Source organism: Zingiber officinale, chromosome 4B, assembly GCF_018446385.1.
Source record: "Zingiber officinale cultivar Zhangliang chromosome 4B, Zo_v1.1, whole genome shotgun sequence".
Classification (NCBI taxonomy): Eukaryota; Viridiplantae; Streptophyta; class Magnoliopsida; order Zingiberales; family Zingiberaceae; genus Zingiber; species Zingiber officinale.
Window position 1 is genome coordinate 59801770 of NC_055993.1, and position 18950 is coordinate 59820719.

At 41.3% G+C, this 18950-nt stretch overlaps 1 protein-coding gene and 1 long non-coding RNA gene across 2 annotated transcripts; one reads left to right on the forward strand and one right to left on the reverse strand.

Annotated features, from left to right (window-relative positions):
* Nucleotides 1-440: 440 nt before the first annotated feature.
* Nucleotides 441-2996, forward strand: LOC121977566. The gene is made up of 4 exons (XR_006110934.1): nucleotides 441-1134; nucleotides 1210-1272; nucleotides 1595-1839; nucleotides 2887-2996. It is a non-coding gene; the product is annotated as an uncharacterized LOC121977566 (long non-coding RNA).
* On the reverse strand, nucleotides 2215-3483 carry LOC121977565 (probable methionine--tRNA ligase). Its single transcript, XM_042530066.1, has 3 exons — nucleotides 2997-3483; nucleotides 2819-2920; nucleotides 2215-2662 (listed from the first exon to the last, which is right to left on the reverse strand). Exons 1-3 carry the CDS (start codon nucleotides 3000-3002, stop codon nucleotides 2438-2440), a joined length of 333 nt encoding a protein of 110 aa, XP_042386000.1. The 5' UTR covers nucleotides 3003-3483; the 3' UTR covers nucleotides 2215-2437.
* Between the last annotated feature and the right edge of the window lie 15467 nt (nucleotides 3484-18950).

An 18950-nucleotide genomic window follows, 5' to 3' on the forward strand; every position in this document is an offset into this window, starting at 1 on the left:
TTCATATTCTTTTCTTTTTCCTTTTCTTCTACAGATCATTTGAAGATGGAGGGCGATCTCCTTTCCATGGCTTCCACTCAGCGCTTGAAGTTATTCCAGGGAAGCCAGGCTTTTCCCTCCAACCTCCACCTCCATCTTCTGTCAAAACTAGGCATTCTGCGAAATTTAGGAGATAAAGAAAGCTGGTAAGCGAAATGAGTTCTTGGTGGAAGGGTAACTATCCTACAGCCAGGTCCAATGGTGACTCTTCGAGGAGGAATTCGACGACCACTGAGGAACAGAAGCAGACGAGAAGGACAAACACGTTCTACGGACCTTTGGAATCACATTGGCATTTTCCGGAGCCCGAGAAGAAGAAGCCCCCTTTGACTTCAAAATTGACCTTCAGGTCCTTGTAGAAATCGCTCACTAAGGTCAGCAAAAGCAATGCATTTCCAACGATGTTCCAAGGCGTCCACGATCCGAATGAGGAGAAAGTGGTGAAGTCGTTGAGGGACACACTACTATCGAAGGGTCAGCTACCTGAGAAGTATGATGACTACCATACACTTCTCCGGTATGGCTAGAATACATTTGTTAAGTAGCTGGAAGAAATTTCTCTTTTTGAATCCTTCTTATTATTATATTGATCATACATGTCCTAGTTCTATATCGTGTGAAAGAATTTTACTATTGATGCTATAGCTTTCTATTCTTCTCTGCAGATTTTTGTGATTGCGGAACTTCAACATGTCTAAGGCAGAGATCATGTTTGTTAATATGCTCAAGTGGAGAGATAGTTCTGGTGTTTATCTTATTGCAAAAGTAATATATTCCTGACATGTTTTTCTCCCTATGGGTTACTATGTGGGCATTTCAATTCAACACCTCACGACTTTTACTGACTTTGACACAAATATGATGAAACAAATAACAATTTTCATCCAATTTCTACAATAATATTTCTGCCGAGATCTTTTTCCTTGCAAACATTAAATCAAATGACAGATTAAAAAAATGTCTTTTAAATGCTGGTTTTTTCTAAATAATGCTTTCATTTTTTTCAAACATAACCATGATGATCCATGTGAATATACATTCCTTTGCAGGTTTTGGATTCTTTATAGGGCCAAGCAAGATGGACCAGTAGTCTTGGTAAATTACCTTACTATGAATATCATCCTATACCTTGGTCATCTCAATATAACTGTTGTACAAACACCTATTCAGGGTTGGCGTCATCCTTGGGAAGGGCATGGAGATCACTCACATGATCATGTGCCTGAAGACAAGGTATTATAGTACAAGCATGCCTTAATTCATCTACAATTTCCCTTTTGTTTGTGTATGTATAAGATGCTTCCAAAGCTTCAATATGATTATTGTTGACAACAGGTGCTTATTCATGAATAAGCTCCAAGCAGATTCAATTTCCCTATAAGATGTATGTTTGGATTCATGGTATAGACTAAAAGATTATTGTTGTGGCACCTTTACCTTAGAAGTGCTAACAAGCTCAATGCACATGATGAATCTCTTTGCTATCCTTTCAAACTGCTAATTTCTAGCTTCAATATGCATTGACATTGACCTGTTATGCTTGGATATCTTCTAGGTGTAGATGTTAGAACATCCAAGATATGCGAACTTGGAATATTGAATTATAGAGCTAAGCGAGTGCTTTGGATTGCCCTCCGCCAGCTTGAAGTAATTGAGACCCACAGTGGATATGGTTCTCATCACACATCTTTCCTGTAATGAATTAAGATTGTCTGCTACATTTTTGACCTGGCTCTGATCCATTAGATCTGTGTAACTATGCTGTAAGATTTCACAGTAGAACGAGAGACATGTGAGAAGGTGATTTCTTTGACTCATTTAATTAGATCTAGTCCTTTATTTGCTAATACTTCCCCATACTGATTTTTTTTAAGCATGTTAGAATTGTGAAGAATTTCTAATTATATCTGTGTGCTACCTTTCTCATAGTTTATTGCAATGTGTGATAACTATTAGATGTTGCTATTCTTTCTCTCCATTATGTAGTCCTTTGATTAATATTTGCCAATTTTCCATAGTTTTTCACTTTAAGATCTTTCAAGCATCTAGTGACAAGTGCAAATTGGTTAGCATCTAGTGACATCCTTGTGTTGACTTTAGAGATTAAAAATTGATGTAATTAGCATGTTTTTCTGGTGCTATAATCCAATGATATAATTTAGTTGTATTCGCTATTGCTTGAATAAGTTGATTAAAGTTGCAAGTTGAGCCTGCACTTTCACTAAGACTAGAAATTTTATCCTTTAATCAAGTAGTAGTTTCTTGATGGAGTTTATTTAGCATATGAAACTCATTTAAGATTTATGTTTGTTGTTCAATACTTTTTTGACCTCATACTTGTTATAATTTTTGGTTTATAATGCATTGGACCTTAATGTAAAAAGGCAGATTGTCTACCTTATGGCTCCATTTGTGATAGACGAAACTTTACAAACACCAGCAGATGTTGTGAAAGGCACATCCTTATAACAGGCAACCACTCTTTATTAGACTGCAGATCAACCTGCAGCTTCTCCCAAACTTTGCTCTTGGCGTTTAAGACGCTGTTTGGTTCGCCTGAGTATCCCAGAAAGGTCACTCGTTCACCAACCTTGGCTGATGATGGTGGATCAACTAACTCAACCTGGAAACAAAATGAATTCATTAGTCGTTCTTGATGAATGATCACATGTAAAGATGATAATTTCCCAGGTAAACCAACCAATATTATAATACTAAAAAACTAACAGGTTAGTAAAAGCAAAGACTTGTAAGAATGGAGGCAGAGTTAACGACTTAACTTTGTGTGGTCATCGTTTGATGCAGCCAAGACCATTGCTTGTGACTTAATGCCCCTCATGGTTGCAGGCTTCAAGTTACAAAGGACACAAACCTTCCGATTCTGCACCAGTGATTTAGAGAACATAGGAAATTCACATCCAAATGGAAGAAAATTTGAAAAGGGAAGCAAAATAAACCTGCATTTCCTCAAGAGGAATATATTTCACGAGGCCACTAACAACTGTTCGAGGGGATTCTTCACCGACATCAATTTCTTCAACATAGAGTGAATCTGCATCTGGGTGCTTCTGAACTTTTTTGATGAGGCCAACAGGTATGTCAAGTCTTGAGACAGAAATTTCTGTTTCAGCAGACTTCGTTTTTGTACTGCCAGAAGGCTTGTTATGTTGTTTCTTAGAATTTCCTACAGCAGGTCACATGAGAAACTTATTGAGCTCTAGGATAAGCTTTAACTTCATTAAGTCGAGTTTTATTAATACTTCAAAACTTGGAAAACCATTTACATTAATACAACACTAAAAAGTAGCTTCATTTGCAGGTCTAGGATAAACCTTCATGAAACTTTCTCCTTGTATCAAAAATTGTATATGGTCAAGAGTTACTAGTGCTTCAGATAAAGATGAACTCTTCTAATATATGTTTATATTTTGCAGGTTCTATTGACAAAGTTTTATGTTGTGGTTTTATTTGTCGATATGAATGGGGTACTTGAAGAGTATGATTTATCAAATCTGTTATTGTGATTGTAGCAACTACATTTCTCCAAATTTCAGCTATCAACCCTGTTTTACGTCTTCTACAGGTATTATATTCTTCCCTTTTATTTTTGGTGCTTTGCTCACATACTTTGATTCACAAAAATCCAGAATGTTGGAAAAGGTTGATATGGAAGAATCAGCAAGTGAGAAAGAGGAGTCCGATGAAATTCTACAAGTTGAAGATTTTGATGGGGCTTGAGTTGACAATAATTACTTGCAATCCTACATGGCATGAACCACCATCACAAGTTTCTAGTCTTTTGACAATTATTCATTAGTTGTAAATGAAGTTTATTTGTTTATTTGTATTGGGATAAATTTTATTTGAATGTTAGACATGTTTTTTCTTTTGTGATTGTAATATAATTCTTGTATAAGTAACATTTTGAATGACATTGATATGGAAAATATTTTTTCTTTTGTGATTATGATTCTTTATTATATATTTATATTGAAATATGATATATTGGTATTAAAAGATAATAATTTAAAAGACAATGATCTAAAACTGTTGTTGTTGTCTATCACCCTCAAAGACAACGGTTAAAAACCGTTGTCAAAGCCCCAAAAACGGTTGTAAACTAGCAGTGTTAATAAAAAATGCTCTAAACAACAACGGTTTTAAACCGTTGTCTTTTCATTCAAAGACAACGGTTTAAAACCGTTGCAAAACTGTTGTCTTTTCATTCAAAAGACAACGGTTTAAAACCGTTGTCGTAGCCTCCACTTTTAACAACACTGCTAGTTACAACGGTTTTAAAGGGCCTACGACAACGGTTTTTAACCGTTGTCTTTTAATGTTTTTGTTGTAGTGCAACCCAATTCAACACATATATCAAATCCTTATGCCTTACCTCAAATCACAGCCCTGTTTGTAGAACACAGAATGGAGTGGGTTGTAATAGGGTTGTTGCCAGGTGGAATAGCTGCCAGAACAAAAAGCTCTCCAAAGAGTCGTTGGAAACCAAGAAGTACCTTGCGTTTCACTGTCCAAATCAAAGAGATCAGAAGTCAACCAAGAAACCTTTTCACAACTACAATCCAACAACAAAATATAGTTCCTCTTACCTCTTTGATCACAGTTAGGGCACGGTAACAACAAAAATGAAACTACAATGAAGAGCAAACTAAGGCATGGACCTTTGCCCCTGGTTGAAGCCCAACTCATGTAGAGGTGTGTCTCTGATCGGGAAGACCAGAAAAAGGTCGGCACCACGAAATGGATCTAGGACAGAAACGGTGAGAAGAGGGGAAGAGAAGAAGGAGACCGATGTCGACAGAAGAGAGGAAAAAGGAGAACCTCGGCGTCGACTATAGGGCGTTGGCGCTGCGGCTACGGCAGCAGAGCGACGCAACGGGAGGGCGACACTTAGGGCACGGTGAGGTGGAGACCAGAGGTTCTCGACATCCGGTGTCGGCGTTGGTCGATGCTGGCTGATCGACGCAAGAGGGGAGAGGGGAGAGTTCAGAAATTTCCAATAGAGAGGTGGGAAATCGGGTGAAGGAAAAGGAAGAGAAGAAAGGGTTTATCGGCGGCGGCGTGGAGATCTTAGGGCTCGGGTGGGGGAAGAGGAAGAGATCGGCTAGGAGAAATAGGGCGTCGACGGTTAGGGCATGGATCGCGACGGGGAAGAAAGAAAAAATAAATAAAAAGAAAAAGGAAAAATCAACTTTTCCTCATTTAAATGGGGTAGCCTAAACAGGCTTTCCCGGGGCCCAGTTTTATCCCCTTAATCTCGTCCATACGGTCTCCAAAAAATTTCAATTTTTTTTTTAAAAATTCCGAAAAATTCCCTTATCATTATTCGTCATTTTTCGGTATTTTACATTCTCCACCACTAATAAAAAATTTGGTCCCCAAATTTCATTATCTACTATCAGCAAGTACTAACAATAGATAAAAAGTATAAATGTTGAACGGTAATTTAATCCACATACTTCAAGTGAAAAGGTAGGAGTATCGAGCTCGTATCGTATCCTCGAGCTCCCAGGTAGCCTCCTTTTTCAAATGATGCTGCCATCCGACTTTAACCAGTCGGATTGTCTTGTTCCGCAGCTGACACTCTTTCCGGTCCAGAATCCGTACCGGAACTTCCTCATAAGTGATGTTAGGCTGAACGGGAACTGAGATATCTGTCTGCACATGTGTCGGGTCGGGTATGTATCTTCTCAGCATAGATATGTGGAATACGTCTTGGACGCCTGCCAGGGACGGTGGTAGTGCCAGACGATAAGCTACTGATCCATTCCTCTCCAGGATCTGGAAAGGGCCAATGTACCGTGGAGCTAGCTTACCTCTGAGGCCAAATCTCTTCACCCCCTTCGTGGGTGAAACTCGTAGAAATACATGATCGCCTGTAAAGAACTCCAGGGGTCTCTGTCTCTGATCAACATAACTCTTCTAGATGTCCTGCGCCTCTGACATCCTCCGTCTGATAGTACGGACTAACTCTGCCTCATGCTGAGCTCTATGAGGTCCCAACAGCTGGGCCTCCCCAACCTCATCCCAGAGGGTGGGTGTCCGACAAGACCTACCATACAACGCTTCAAACGGTGTCATCTGGATAACTGAATGAAAGCTGTTGTTGTACATGAAATCTACCATTGGAAAATGGTCCTCCCAACTGCCTCCAAAATCCAATACACAAGACCTCATCAAGTTCTCTAGAGTCTGAATGGTCCGCTCTGACTGTCCATCTGTTTGCGGATGGAAAGCTGTACTGAAACGAAGCTGAGTGCCTAGGCCTACTACAGACTCTGCTAGAATCGAGACGTGAATCGAGGGTCTCTATCCGAAATAATAGTCAAAGGGACACCATGTAATCTAATCGATCAAGGGAATTAGTCTTCCGGATCGCTAAGAAGTGCGTTGATTTGGTTAATCGATTAACGATTACTCAAATCGCGTCATGGCCTCGTCATGTCCTGGGCAAACCCACCACAAAGTCCATGGTAATATGTTCCCATTTCCACTCAGGAATAGAAATCCACTGAAGTAATCCGACAGGTCTCTGGTGCTCGGCCTTCACCTGTTGACAAACAAGACATCTCGCTACAAATTCCACGATGTCTTTCTTCATACCGTTCCACCAGTAGGAACGCCTCAAATTTGAATACTGTTAGGGTCGAAATGTAGCTAGAGGAGGGGGGGTGAATAGCTCGGCGTGATCTTGTGCTCGTCGTTGCTTGCTTCTTATGATGAAATGCAGCGAAAAATACACAGAAACAACCACATAATGCTAACTCGTAGATTTACTTAGTATCCACCTCAAGAAGAGGTGACTAGTCCAAGGGTCCACACACTCACACACAATCCACTAATAAAACACTCCTTTACGCTAACTACCGAAGGCGGAGAAGCCCTACAAGCTCACAGTACAAGAAGAAAGGGAAGGGAGATACAATACAAGCAAAAGCTTACAAGATATGCACAAGAAACCCTAACCCTAGCTTCTTCCTCGCCTCTTAACTTGGACGTGCACCAGCACAAGCCTCCAAGAACCTTCAAGATCTGGCATGAAAGCTGTGGAGAACTACTGTGAAGATCTGTGTAGAGAAAGAATCTGAGTCGTGGAAGATCTAATGAGAGAATCGCTCGCCCACGGCTAAATATGATGCCAATAGTCGAATCCCAATCGATTGGATTGTTCCCAATTGATTGGGGAGGCTTTGAATCGATCGGCCGATCGATCAAAGGCTTATCGCGTGAAGTCACAGCTCCCAATCGATCGACCGATCGATTAGAAGCTCCCAATCGATCGACTGATCGATTGGAAGGCTTTCTGTTCGCGCGACACTTCTCCCTAATCGATTCACTGATCGATTGGGAGGAGGCTTGTCACAGGGACTCACCCAATCAATCAGCCGATCGATTGGGCATGAGCCAATCGATCGGCTGATCGATCCAGCTCATGGTTTTTGCCCAAAACCAAGTCCAAAGTCCCCCAAACCAACATTCGGTCAACCATGACCTGTTGGTACATCATGCCAGCATCCGGTCACCCTTGACCTGCCAGGACTCCTTCACCAAGTGTCCGGTCAATACCTTTGACCCACTTGGACTTTTCTCCTCGTGACAAGTGTCCGTTCATCCTTGACCCACTTGGACTTATCTCCACCAGTTGTCCGATCAACCTTGATCCACCTGGATTTCCCATGCCTGGCTTCACTCACCCGGACTTTCCTTCTGCCTAGCTTTACTCACTAGGACTTCTCATCTGCCTGGCTTCACTCACCAGGACTTTCCTTCTGCCTAGCTTCACTCACTAGGACTTCTCATCTGCCTGGCTTCACTCACCAGGACTTTCCTTCTGCCTTGCTTCACTCACTAGGACTTCTCATCTGCCTTGCTTCACTCACCAGGACTTTCCTTCTACCTAGCTTCACTCACTAGGACTTTCTAGTCTGCCAAACCACTTAGTTAGGACTTTCACCTGGCTTCACTCACCAGGATTTTCCAGTCAAGTATCCTGTCAATCTTGACCTACTTGTCTCTCCTCACAATCTCCCCACATGAACAATCGCACCAGCAATCTCCATGTATTGTCTATATGTATTGTCAAACATTGAAACCCAAATATTAAGACTCGAGCTTGACCCTATTCAAGCTTAGTCAAACAGGTTAACCTTGACCTAGGGAATATTGCACCAACAATCTCCCCCTTTTTGATGTTTGACAATACCTCATTTAAGTTAGACTAATCCCATAGCCTCAACTTCCTTCATGTCAATATGAATGAGGATTTCCTTCATTCTCCTTCTTTTCTAGAGGACAAAATCCCTCTTAGGTAATGAAGGCCTAACTTAAACCCTACATTCTCCCCCTATTGGCACATATCAAAAACTCTCCCCCTGAAGAGTTACCCAACGTAATAACAAAGGTCTCATACCCTTCATTATTCTTAACGCTCAACCTTGAGCATATACCACCTGGTATATTCATACACGATTCAAATGAAGGTCCCATACCCTTCATTTCCATCAAATGCTCATCCGTGAGCATACACCACATGAATAATGAAGATATCCACTCTCCATTACATTCAAATGCCCAACCTTGAGCATTTTTGCTAAAAAAGATTGACTACCTTCCAAGGTGTATGAAAAATAGATTTTCATGTCCTTAAAGAGTAACTCCCCCTAAAGACATGCACGTAACTTCTATCATTGCACCAACAATGACTTGGAATCCCTAAACATATAGGAAACCCAAATTTAGAAGTTTTGAGGTTCAAAAATTCAATATTGAAACCAAACCTCAACCTAAACCTCTACTTAGTCTTCCTTGACCAATCCATCCTTGTTTTCATCATGAAAACACCCCCTAAATGTATACAAATATGTTTTTAGGGATTAGAAAAGGTTACCTAGACCAAAAATGCTGAAAATAAGCTTTTCCAGCCAAAATCAGCATCCCTAATTGATCGGAGTTGGGTCCCAATCGATTGAACCCATCTGAATCGATCCACTGATCGATTCAAGCTATGTGGATCGATCGGTGGATCGATCCAGCGAGCTTTTGCTCGCGAGAAATGCCTTCTCAATCGATCGCCTGATCGATTGAGGCACTCCAATCGATCAAGTGATCGATTGGAGTCTAAAATTGTTGAAATTCAAATTCAGTCAACTTCAGTAACTCCCCAAAAGTTCTACAGTATTCAAAAAATCACGAAAATTCATGTAGACATTGTTTAGGGTATACTTTATCAAGGAAAAATAGTTTTCTAAGAAAATACCTCATATTTTCAAAGATTGACACAAACTTGAAAACTCATAAAAATTTTAATGTTTTCTTCAAGTTTGTGCCGAACTCTTCAATGATATTACTATCAAAAGATAGTCTTCATCAAGGTTTTCCAAATGTATTTTTAAAATCATTTTCAAAAAAAATATCCGACCATGTTCCTTGGGCTTAATGCACATGACTTGTACATTAGCTTTCCCAATGATCGGAAAACACATAACTATGAGTTTTGATGAATAAAACTCAAAAAAATGCACTAAATCAACATCTTAAGTTTTGCTCATCACCCTAACATTTCACTTGTATCTAATGTGTATGAAACCACATACAAGTCACCTTATAGTTCTTTAGTGAGATGTAAACTTTGGTTTTGCCCTAATCTAGGGATCATGCATATCTATCTAGGCATTTTGAGGTTATGAACATCCACCAAAGACGTTACTTGTCAATGAATGCCATTTGTCCTTAGATTGCAAGGAATTAAAATAATGCATGATGTGTTATGGCATACATCAAAAAGAAATAATTTTTGAAAGAAATATTTCCTATAACTACATGATGTATGTATGACATGACATGATATTTTTGTATTTTTCATAAAACATGAATGCAAAAACAAACGAATAAATATGATGTCATGTCATATGATGAGCAAACAAGGCATGAAAAATTAGCATAAATAAAATACCTAGATTACTTATCTAAGTATCCTTAACCTTAGCTAACTTAAAAATTTAAACCCTAGATTGCCCACTATTTCCCAAGAGAATGCCAAAATCCAATTTTGACATTTCTTTTGCTTTTCCTAATTTATACCAATTTAAATTTAGAATATTCCTCAAATTTTTGGCATAATTTACTCTTCCAAGAGTAACCACTTTAAATTTAAGGCTTAAATTTGCCTTTAAATCCCTAAGAAAATACTAAAACCCCTAACTTGGTATTTCTTATGTTTTTCCCAATTTGTGCCAATTTAGAATAAACATGATTCCCCAAATTTTGGCACACTTTACTCTTTCAAGAGTAAATCATAATCCTTTATATTTTCAAAGGTTAACAATAACCTTGAAAATGCTCTCTGAGTGTCAACTTCATCAAAGTTGGGTTAACTATCCTTCTAATCAGAGTTGACACTCTCTATCCCATCTAAGGGTTAGAGAAAATGCTTCTAGGAATCCAAAACCTATTGGTGCTCCTTGGATGCTCTAGGTATTTATTAGGGATAACTTCCCTAGATACCTTCCTAGTGACCTTGTTAGGCTTCTTAGAAGCCTTGGTCACTTCTTTTAAGTCAACTTTAGGGATTGTTTCCCTTGTGACCTTCCTAGTGACTTTCTTGGACTTCTTAGAAGAAGAAGTCACGTTTGTTGCAAAAATACTCTTAGGGATAACCTCCCTAGTATTTTTGACTTGACCATTTGACCTAGGGTTGATTCCATAATTATATGGAACCATATGGTAAGAAGGCACATCCTTTTTGGTTTTAGGTTTGTATCCCAAACCCCTATAGCTCTTGAATGACCCTTGTTGTGCTAAACCTAGACTTTGCTCATTTTTCCCTTTTAGAATACTTTCCATCCTTTTTAGGGTCTTTTCCATTTTATTAAGCCTTGATCTCAAGACTTGATTTTCTTCCCATAAACCCCTAGATTTTGATTTTTCCTTAAATCCTTGAGTATTTTTATTTCTAGGCTTATAACTATGATCCTTAGAATTCTTGCCTAAATTTTTATCTACCTTCCTAGACCTAGGTGTGGTAGTTTTAGCATGAAGAGCAACATGTTTTTTCTTAATGCTATCATGCTTCCTATTTTTATGGTAAATCGCATTAAAATGACAAAATTTGAAATTAGCATGCTTTTTACCATTATTTAAAGAGGTAGGATCAATAAATGATACCTTTCGTTTTACCTTAGAGGCTCCCTCTTGAGTTGTGCTTCCTCCTTGAGCTTTGACCACCTTCTTCCCCTTGGGACATTGACTACGATAGTGTAACTTTTGATTGCAAGAAATGCACACAATGTCCTCCTTACTCTTCTTTGTTATGGGAGCGGTCTCTAAGGGCTTCTCCTTACTCTTTAGTGCCACTTGGCTCTTCTGTTGGGTTTTTCGGGCAGTAAAAATCGCTTTTTGCGTTGTGGAAACCCCGAAACCCCACCACCGGATCCGTGCGAAGAAATAAAATTTCCATAAAACTTCAAGTACGAGTTTCTAGTCTAGATCTAAACTAGATCTACAAAGGAGAAGAGCTTTACCCTTGATGCTATGCTCTTCGCTAATCCCGCTCGTCCAAGGTTCGCCGGATCTCAAGAGTATCAAAGTAGATACTCCTCTATGTGTATCCACACAAGCAAGAGATGGAGAAACCAAACAAAAGGTGTGCTAGCACCTTTGAAAGGTTCGGCCAAGGTGGAGGTGAGGGAGAGAAGAAAGAGCTTGAGGAAGAAGATGAGAGTTACAAAATCCAAATGAAACTCACCATATGAATTAGTGTGGCCGGCCACATTAAGAGGGAGTTTTATCTCCATGGGATACCAAGAGTCACAACTCTTGGTAACTCCCATGAGGTGGCATTCCACTTAAGCAACCATGATGATGTAGAGCATCACCATTAGCCCACTTAATGCCAACTCACCAATGAGGTGGCAAATGGTCAAGTCAAACTTGACCCTTCATCTTCCTCTCAAGTCAAGTCAAACTTAACCACTTCTCTCCCTTGGTTGATCTGATCTAACCATTGGTTCAAGTCAATTTTAATTTAATGAATCTCTATTCATTGAATTAAATTGACTCAATGAGTCTAAGTCCAAATTAGACTCATCTAACACATAAACCAAATTGAGTCCAACTCAATTAGCCTAATTTGGATTACTCTTAATCCAATTTGGTTCATCACATGGACCTAATCCTTTAGGTTCATCAAATGAACCTAATCTTCATCTAATTGCCCTTTGTGTATGACCCTAATGGTTCTTATAACATTGGCAATGCTCCTAAACCCATTTAGAAGCATAAGTAATGAGCGGTATCTAGCAACACATCATTACTACCCAAGTTATAAGAATGTTGAGATCCAACATCACCTTGTGACTACTAATTGTGACTCTTCACAATATATGACAAGTGTCCTTCTATCCTTGACATCTAGATTGATCAATGTGAGGCATAGACCGTGTCATCCTCTAATCAATCTAAATCTTGAATCCCAAGTAGACTCACTCAATAAAATGAGATCAACATCTCATATTGACTCATTTGGGCATGACCATGCACTTAGTGATCTCACTCTATCAAAAATATTGATGTCACTCCCGTCATATAGGAGGGATAGATCCCATCTACATCACTCACATCCCTCCACATAATTTGTTACATACCGAGTAATCGCCTTTATAGTCCACCCAGTTACGGGTGACGTTTGACGAAGTCAAAGTATGCAACTCCTTATGTAGAGAACCATGGTGACTTTAGGTCCAAGGACTAATAGTCATACTAATCGCCATATGTGAAAATATATGACACTCATATAACGATCCATGATACTTTCTCATGGTGGGTCATTCAGTATACATTCTCCAATGCATACCCATGTGTCAACTTGATATCTCCATATCCATGACTTGTGAGATCAAGTCATCGAGTTGACCTACATGCTAGTCTCGTCGCATTAACATTGTCCTTGAATGCTAATACTTGACTAGGAATGATTAAGAGTAGTGTTCCCTATATCATCTCACTATCGATTCAACTAACCGATTGATATAGGTAAGAACCTTCTACTCAAGGACGCTATTATACTTAGTTATTTGGCACCAATACAAGTAAGCATAATAACCATAAATAAATGTCTTTATATATATAAGAATATGATACAACGAGCCTATACGACAATCATCAAATGATTGGCTTTAGGGCTCTAACTAACATCTTCTTCTTCGCCAATGTAGGGCATTTGCTCTTATAATGCCCATGTTCCCTACACTCAAAGCATATGATATGTTGTTTATTTTTATTTGAAATATTTATACCTTCATGTGTAGGGATGACATCTTCTCCTTTTGCTCTGGAGGTAGAAACGTCCTCTTGTTCCGACAATGATGCTCCTCCAATAGATTTGACTCGACTTGTGGAGGTGGAAGCTTCTTCATCCTCTTCTTCTCTTGACCCGGATGTAGAGACTTCTTTTTCTCCTTGAAGCGGTGTCAATGAAAATCGCTCCCCCTCAATCCTAGAGGTGGAGGCTTCATCATCTTCATCTTGTACATGGAACAAAGAGTATGCTCCCTCTTTGCTATTTTCATTGCATTCCTTTGAAGATGAGGCTTCTTGGACTTCTTCTTCGAAAGTTGAGCATCTCTCAACTTCGGAGTCCACTTCCTCTTGATCTTGACCCACGGAGTCACCCTCTTTGGATTCTTCTTGAATTGGCACAGTGGAGGGGATCTCATGAATTGTTGCCAATTTGCTCCAAAGCTCCTTGGCATCTTTGAATTCTCCGAGTTGAGCCAAAATATTGCTTGGCAATAGATTGATCAATAACTTGGTCACTTTGTCATTTGCCTCGCTCCTTTGAATTTGCTCTTGGCTCCACTTGCTCCACTTGAGAGTTTTGCCCTTTGAATTTGTTGGAGCCTCAAAACCTTCCATGAGAGCAAACTATTGCTCTATCTCCACCATCAAGAAATTCTCAATCCTTGATCTCCAAAGATCGAAGTTCATCATTGTGAATGGTGGAGGCACCCTTGTATCGAATCCAAGCCCATCTTGGAATTCCATTTGAAGTTGAGCTTCTTGAATAAAGACTTCGACTTGTAGAATTGCTCCAACTTCTTCACCCTCTAGTCTTTTGCCCCATCCGGCGATGATTCCGGTGAAGAGCAACCTTGCTCTGATACCACTTGTTAGGGTCAAAATTTAGATCGAGGGGGGGATAAATAGCTCGGCACGATCTTGTGCTCGTCGTTGCTTGCTTCTTGTGATGAAATGTAGCGAAAAATACACAGAAACAACCACACAACGCTAACTCGTAGATTTACTTGGTATCCACCTCAAGAAGAGGTGACTAGTCCAAGGATCCACACACTCACGCACCCTCCACTAATAAAACACTCCTTAACGGTAACTACCAAAGGCGGAGAAGCCCTACAAACTCACAGTACAAGAAGAAAGGGAAGGGCGATACAATACAAGCAAAAGCTTACAAGATATGCACAAGAAACCCTAACCCTAGCTTCTTCCTCGCATCTTGACTTGGACGTGCACCAGCACAAGCCTTTAAGAACCTTCAAGATCTGGCGTGAGAGCTGTGGAGAATTGTTGTGAAGATCTATGTAGAGAAAGAATCTGAGCCGTGGAAGATCTAACGAGAGAATCGCTCGCCCACGGCTAAATACGACGCCAACGATCGAATCCCAATTGATTGGATTGCTCCCAATCGATTGGGGAGGCTTTGGATCGATCGACCGATCGATCCAGGGCTTATCACACGAAGTCGCAACTCCCAATCGATCGGCCGATCGATTGGAGGCTCCCAATCGATCGGCTGATCGATTGGGAGGCTTTCTATTCGCGCGACACTTCTCCCCAATCAATTCACTGATCGATTGGGAGGAGGCTTGTCGCAGGGACTCACTAATTCGATCAGCTGATCGATTGGGCATGAGCCAATCGATCGACTGATCGATCCAGCTCATGATTTTTGCCCAAAATCAAGTCCAAAGTCCCCCCAAGCCAACATCCGGTTAACCATGACCTGTTGGTACATCATGTCTAGCATCCGGTCACCCTTGACCTGCTAGGACTCCCTCACCACGTGTCCGATCAATACCTTTGACCCACTTGGACTTTTCTCCTCGTGCCAAGTGTCCGGTCATCCTTGTCCCACTTGGACTTATCTCCACCAGGTGTCCGATCAACCTTGATCCACTGGATTTCCCATGCCTAGCTTCACTCACCAGGACTTTCCTTCTTCCTAGCTTTACTCACTAGGACTTCTTATCTGCCTGGCTTCACTCACCAGGACTTTCCTTCTGCCTAGCTTCACTCACTAGGACTTCTCATCTGTCTGGCTTCACTCACCAAGACTTTCCTTCTACCTAGCTTCACTCACTAGGACTTCTCATCTACCTGACTTCACTCACCAGGACTTTCCTTCTGCCTAGCTTCACTCACTAGGACTTTCACCTGGCTTCACTCACCAGGATTTTCCAGTCAAGTATCCAGTCAACCTTGACCTACTTGACTCTCCTTCACAATCTCCCCACATGAACAATCACACCTGCAATATCCATATGTTGTCTACATGTATTGTTAAACATCGAAACACAAACATTAAGACTCGAGCTTGACCCAATTCAAGCTCAATCAAACAGGTCAACCTTGACCTAGGGAATATTACACCAACAGATACATGCGGGTACCACCTGGATGGATTGCAAATCGAGAACAATGAGCCTCCTGAAGTAGCTCCTGTAAGACCGGGTGAGACTGAGGTACGCATAATCTGCCTTGGAAGTTTATAATACCCTCCTCATCTCGTGTGAACTCGGTCTGCTGTCCGGAAGCTATCTGGCTACCAATAAACTGCAAATGTTGGTCACCGGCCTGGGCCTCTCGGATCCTCGTCCTGATCGATGACTGAGCAACCATGGTAACCAGAATACCCTGCTCTGTTTGTCCCTGCTCCTGAAGGCCCAACTCGGAGAAACCCTGAACCAAGTCTATGACTGAAACTCGGTGGCAAGCCAAAGTCCCTCTGGACTTCCTGCTAAGTGCATCGACAACCACATTAGCTTTCACCGGGTGGTAGCTAATGGTACAATCATAATCCTTCAGGAACTCCATCCATCTCCTCTATCGGAGATTAAGTTACTTATGAGTGAAAATATATTTGAGACTCTTGTGATCTGTAAGAATCTCAAATGTAATGCTGTACAGATGATGTCGCCAAATCTTCAGAGCAAAGATGATGGCGGCTAGCTCCAAATCATGTACTGGGTAGTTCTTCTCATGCTCCTTCAACTAACGAGAAGCATAGGAGACTAGTCTGCCGTGCTGCATCATAACAGGGCCCAAACCCTATAGAGAAGCGTCGGTGTAGAGTACAAATCCATCCTCTCCAGCGGGTAAAACCAAGACTTGAGCCGACACTAATCTCCTCTTCAGCTCCTGAAAGCTGGTCTCGCAGTCCTCTGTCCATGTGAACTTCACGCCTTTCCAGGTTAGGCGTGTCAATGTCATAGCTATGCGAGAGAAACACTCGACAAACCGTCTGTAATATCCTGCTAGTCCCAGAAAACTGCGAATATCCTGAACTGATTTCGGCTGCTCCCAATTGGTGACAGCCTCGATCTTCTGAGGATCTACTGAAATACCTCGGCTAGAGACCACATGTCCCAAAAAATCGACTTAGGATAGCTAGAAAGTACACTTGCTGAACTTCGCGTACAGCTGATATCATCGAAAAGTCTCCAAGACTGTGCGAAGATGTTGCGCATGTTCCTCCTCGGAACGCGAGTAAACCAATATGTGATCAATGAAAACGATAACAAACTGATTAAGATACTCCAAGAAGATGCGGTTCATCAAATCCATAAACACAGCTAGAGCATTGGTAAGCCCAAATGGCATTACCAAAAACTCATAATGGTCGTATCTAGTACGGAATGCTGTCTTCTGAATATCAGATTCTATGATTCTCATATGATGATATTCGGATCATAGATTAATATTAGAATACATTGATGTACCTCTGAGATGATCAAACAAATCCCCGATCTGTGATAAGGGGTACTTATTTCTGACGGTCACTGCATTCGGCCGTCTGTAGTCAATGCACAACCTCAGTGTACCATCCTTTTTCTTGACAAATAATACCGGAGAACCCCATGGTGAAGCACTAGGGCGTATCAGAGGTCCTGTAAGACCGGGTGAGACTAAGGTACGCATAATCTGCCTTGGAAGTGTATAATACCCTCCTCATCTCGTGTGAACTCAGTCTGCTGCCCAGAAGCTATCTGGCTACCAATAAACTGCAAATGTTGATCACCGGCCTGGGCCTCTCAGATCCTCATCCTGATCGATGACTGAGCAACCATGGTAACCAGAATACCCTACTCTGTCTGTCCCTGCTCCTCAAGCCCCAACTCAGAGAAACCCTGAACCAAGTCTGTGACTGAAACTCGATGGCAAGCCAAAGTCCCTCTGGACTTCCTGCTAAGTGCATCAGCAACCACATTAGCTTTCACCGGGTGGTAGCTAATGGTACAATCATAATCCTTCAGGAACTGCATCCATCTCCTCTGTCGGAGATTAAGTTCCTTATGAGTGAAAATATATTTGAGACTCTTATGATCAGTGAGAATCTCAAAGGTAATGTCGTACAGATGATGTCACCAAATCTTCAAAGCAAAGATGATGGCGGCTAGCTCCAGATCATATACTGGGTAGTTCTTCTCATGCTCCTTCAATTGTCGAGAAGAATATGAGACAACTCTGTCATGCTGCATCAGAACAGCACCCAAACCCTGTAGAGAAGCGTCGGTGTAGAGTACAAATCCATCCTCTCCAGCGGGCAAAACCAAGACTGGAGCCGACACTAATCTCCGCTTTAGCTCCTGAAAGATGGTCTCGCAGTCCTCTGTCCATATGAACTTCATGCCTTCCCTGGTCAGGCGTGTCAGTGGCATAGCGATACGCGAGAAACCCTCGACGAACTATCTGTAATATCCAGCTAGTCCCAGAAAATTACGGATCTCCTGAACTGATTTCGGTTGCTCCCAACTGGTGACAGCCTAGATCTTCTGAGGGTCTACTGAAATACCTCTGCTAGAGACCACATGTCTCAGAAAATCGACTGAGGATAGCCAGAAATCACACTTGCTGAACTTCGCGTACAGTTGATGTCGTCGAAGAGTCTCCAAGACTGTGCGAAGATGCTGCGCATGTTCCTCCTCGGAACGCGAGTAGACCAATATATCATCGATGAAAACGATAAAAAACTGATTAAGATACTCAAAGAAGACGTGGTTCATCAAATCCATAAACACAGTTGGAGCATTGGTAAGCCCAAATGGCATTACCAAAAACTCATAATGGCCGTATCTGGTACGGAATGCTGTCTTCTGAATATCAGTTTCTCTGACTCTCAGTTGATGATATCCGGATCGCAGATCAATCTTAGAATACACTGATGTACCTCTAAGATGATCAAACAAATCCTCGATCCACGGTAAGGGGTACTTATTTCTGACGGTCACTACATTCAGCTGTCTGTATTCAATGCACAACCTCAGTGTACCATCCTTTTTCTTGACAAAAAATACCGGAGAACCCCATGGTGAAGCACTAGGGTGTATAAATCCCCTGTCTAAAAGCTCCTGGAGTTGAACCTTCAGTTCGTTCAACTCTTTTAGTGCCATACGATAAGGAGCTTTCAATGTCGGCGCGGTTCCCGGAATCAACTCAATAGCAAACTCCACTTGCCTTCTGGGAGCCAAACCTGGTAGCTCCTCTGGGAATACATCTGGATACTCTCGGACTACTAGAACGTCGGAGAGTTGAGAACTACTGCAGTCTACAGTATGAATCAAAGATAACAAAAAACCTTGACTGCCATGTGACAGCAGCTT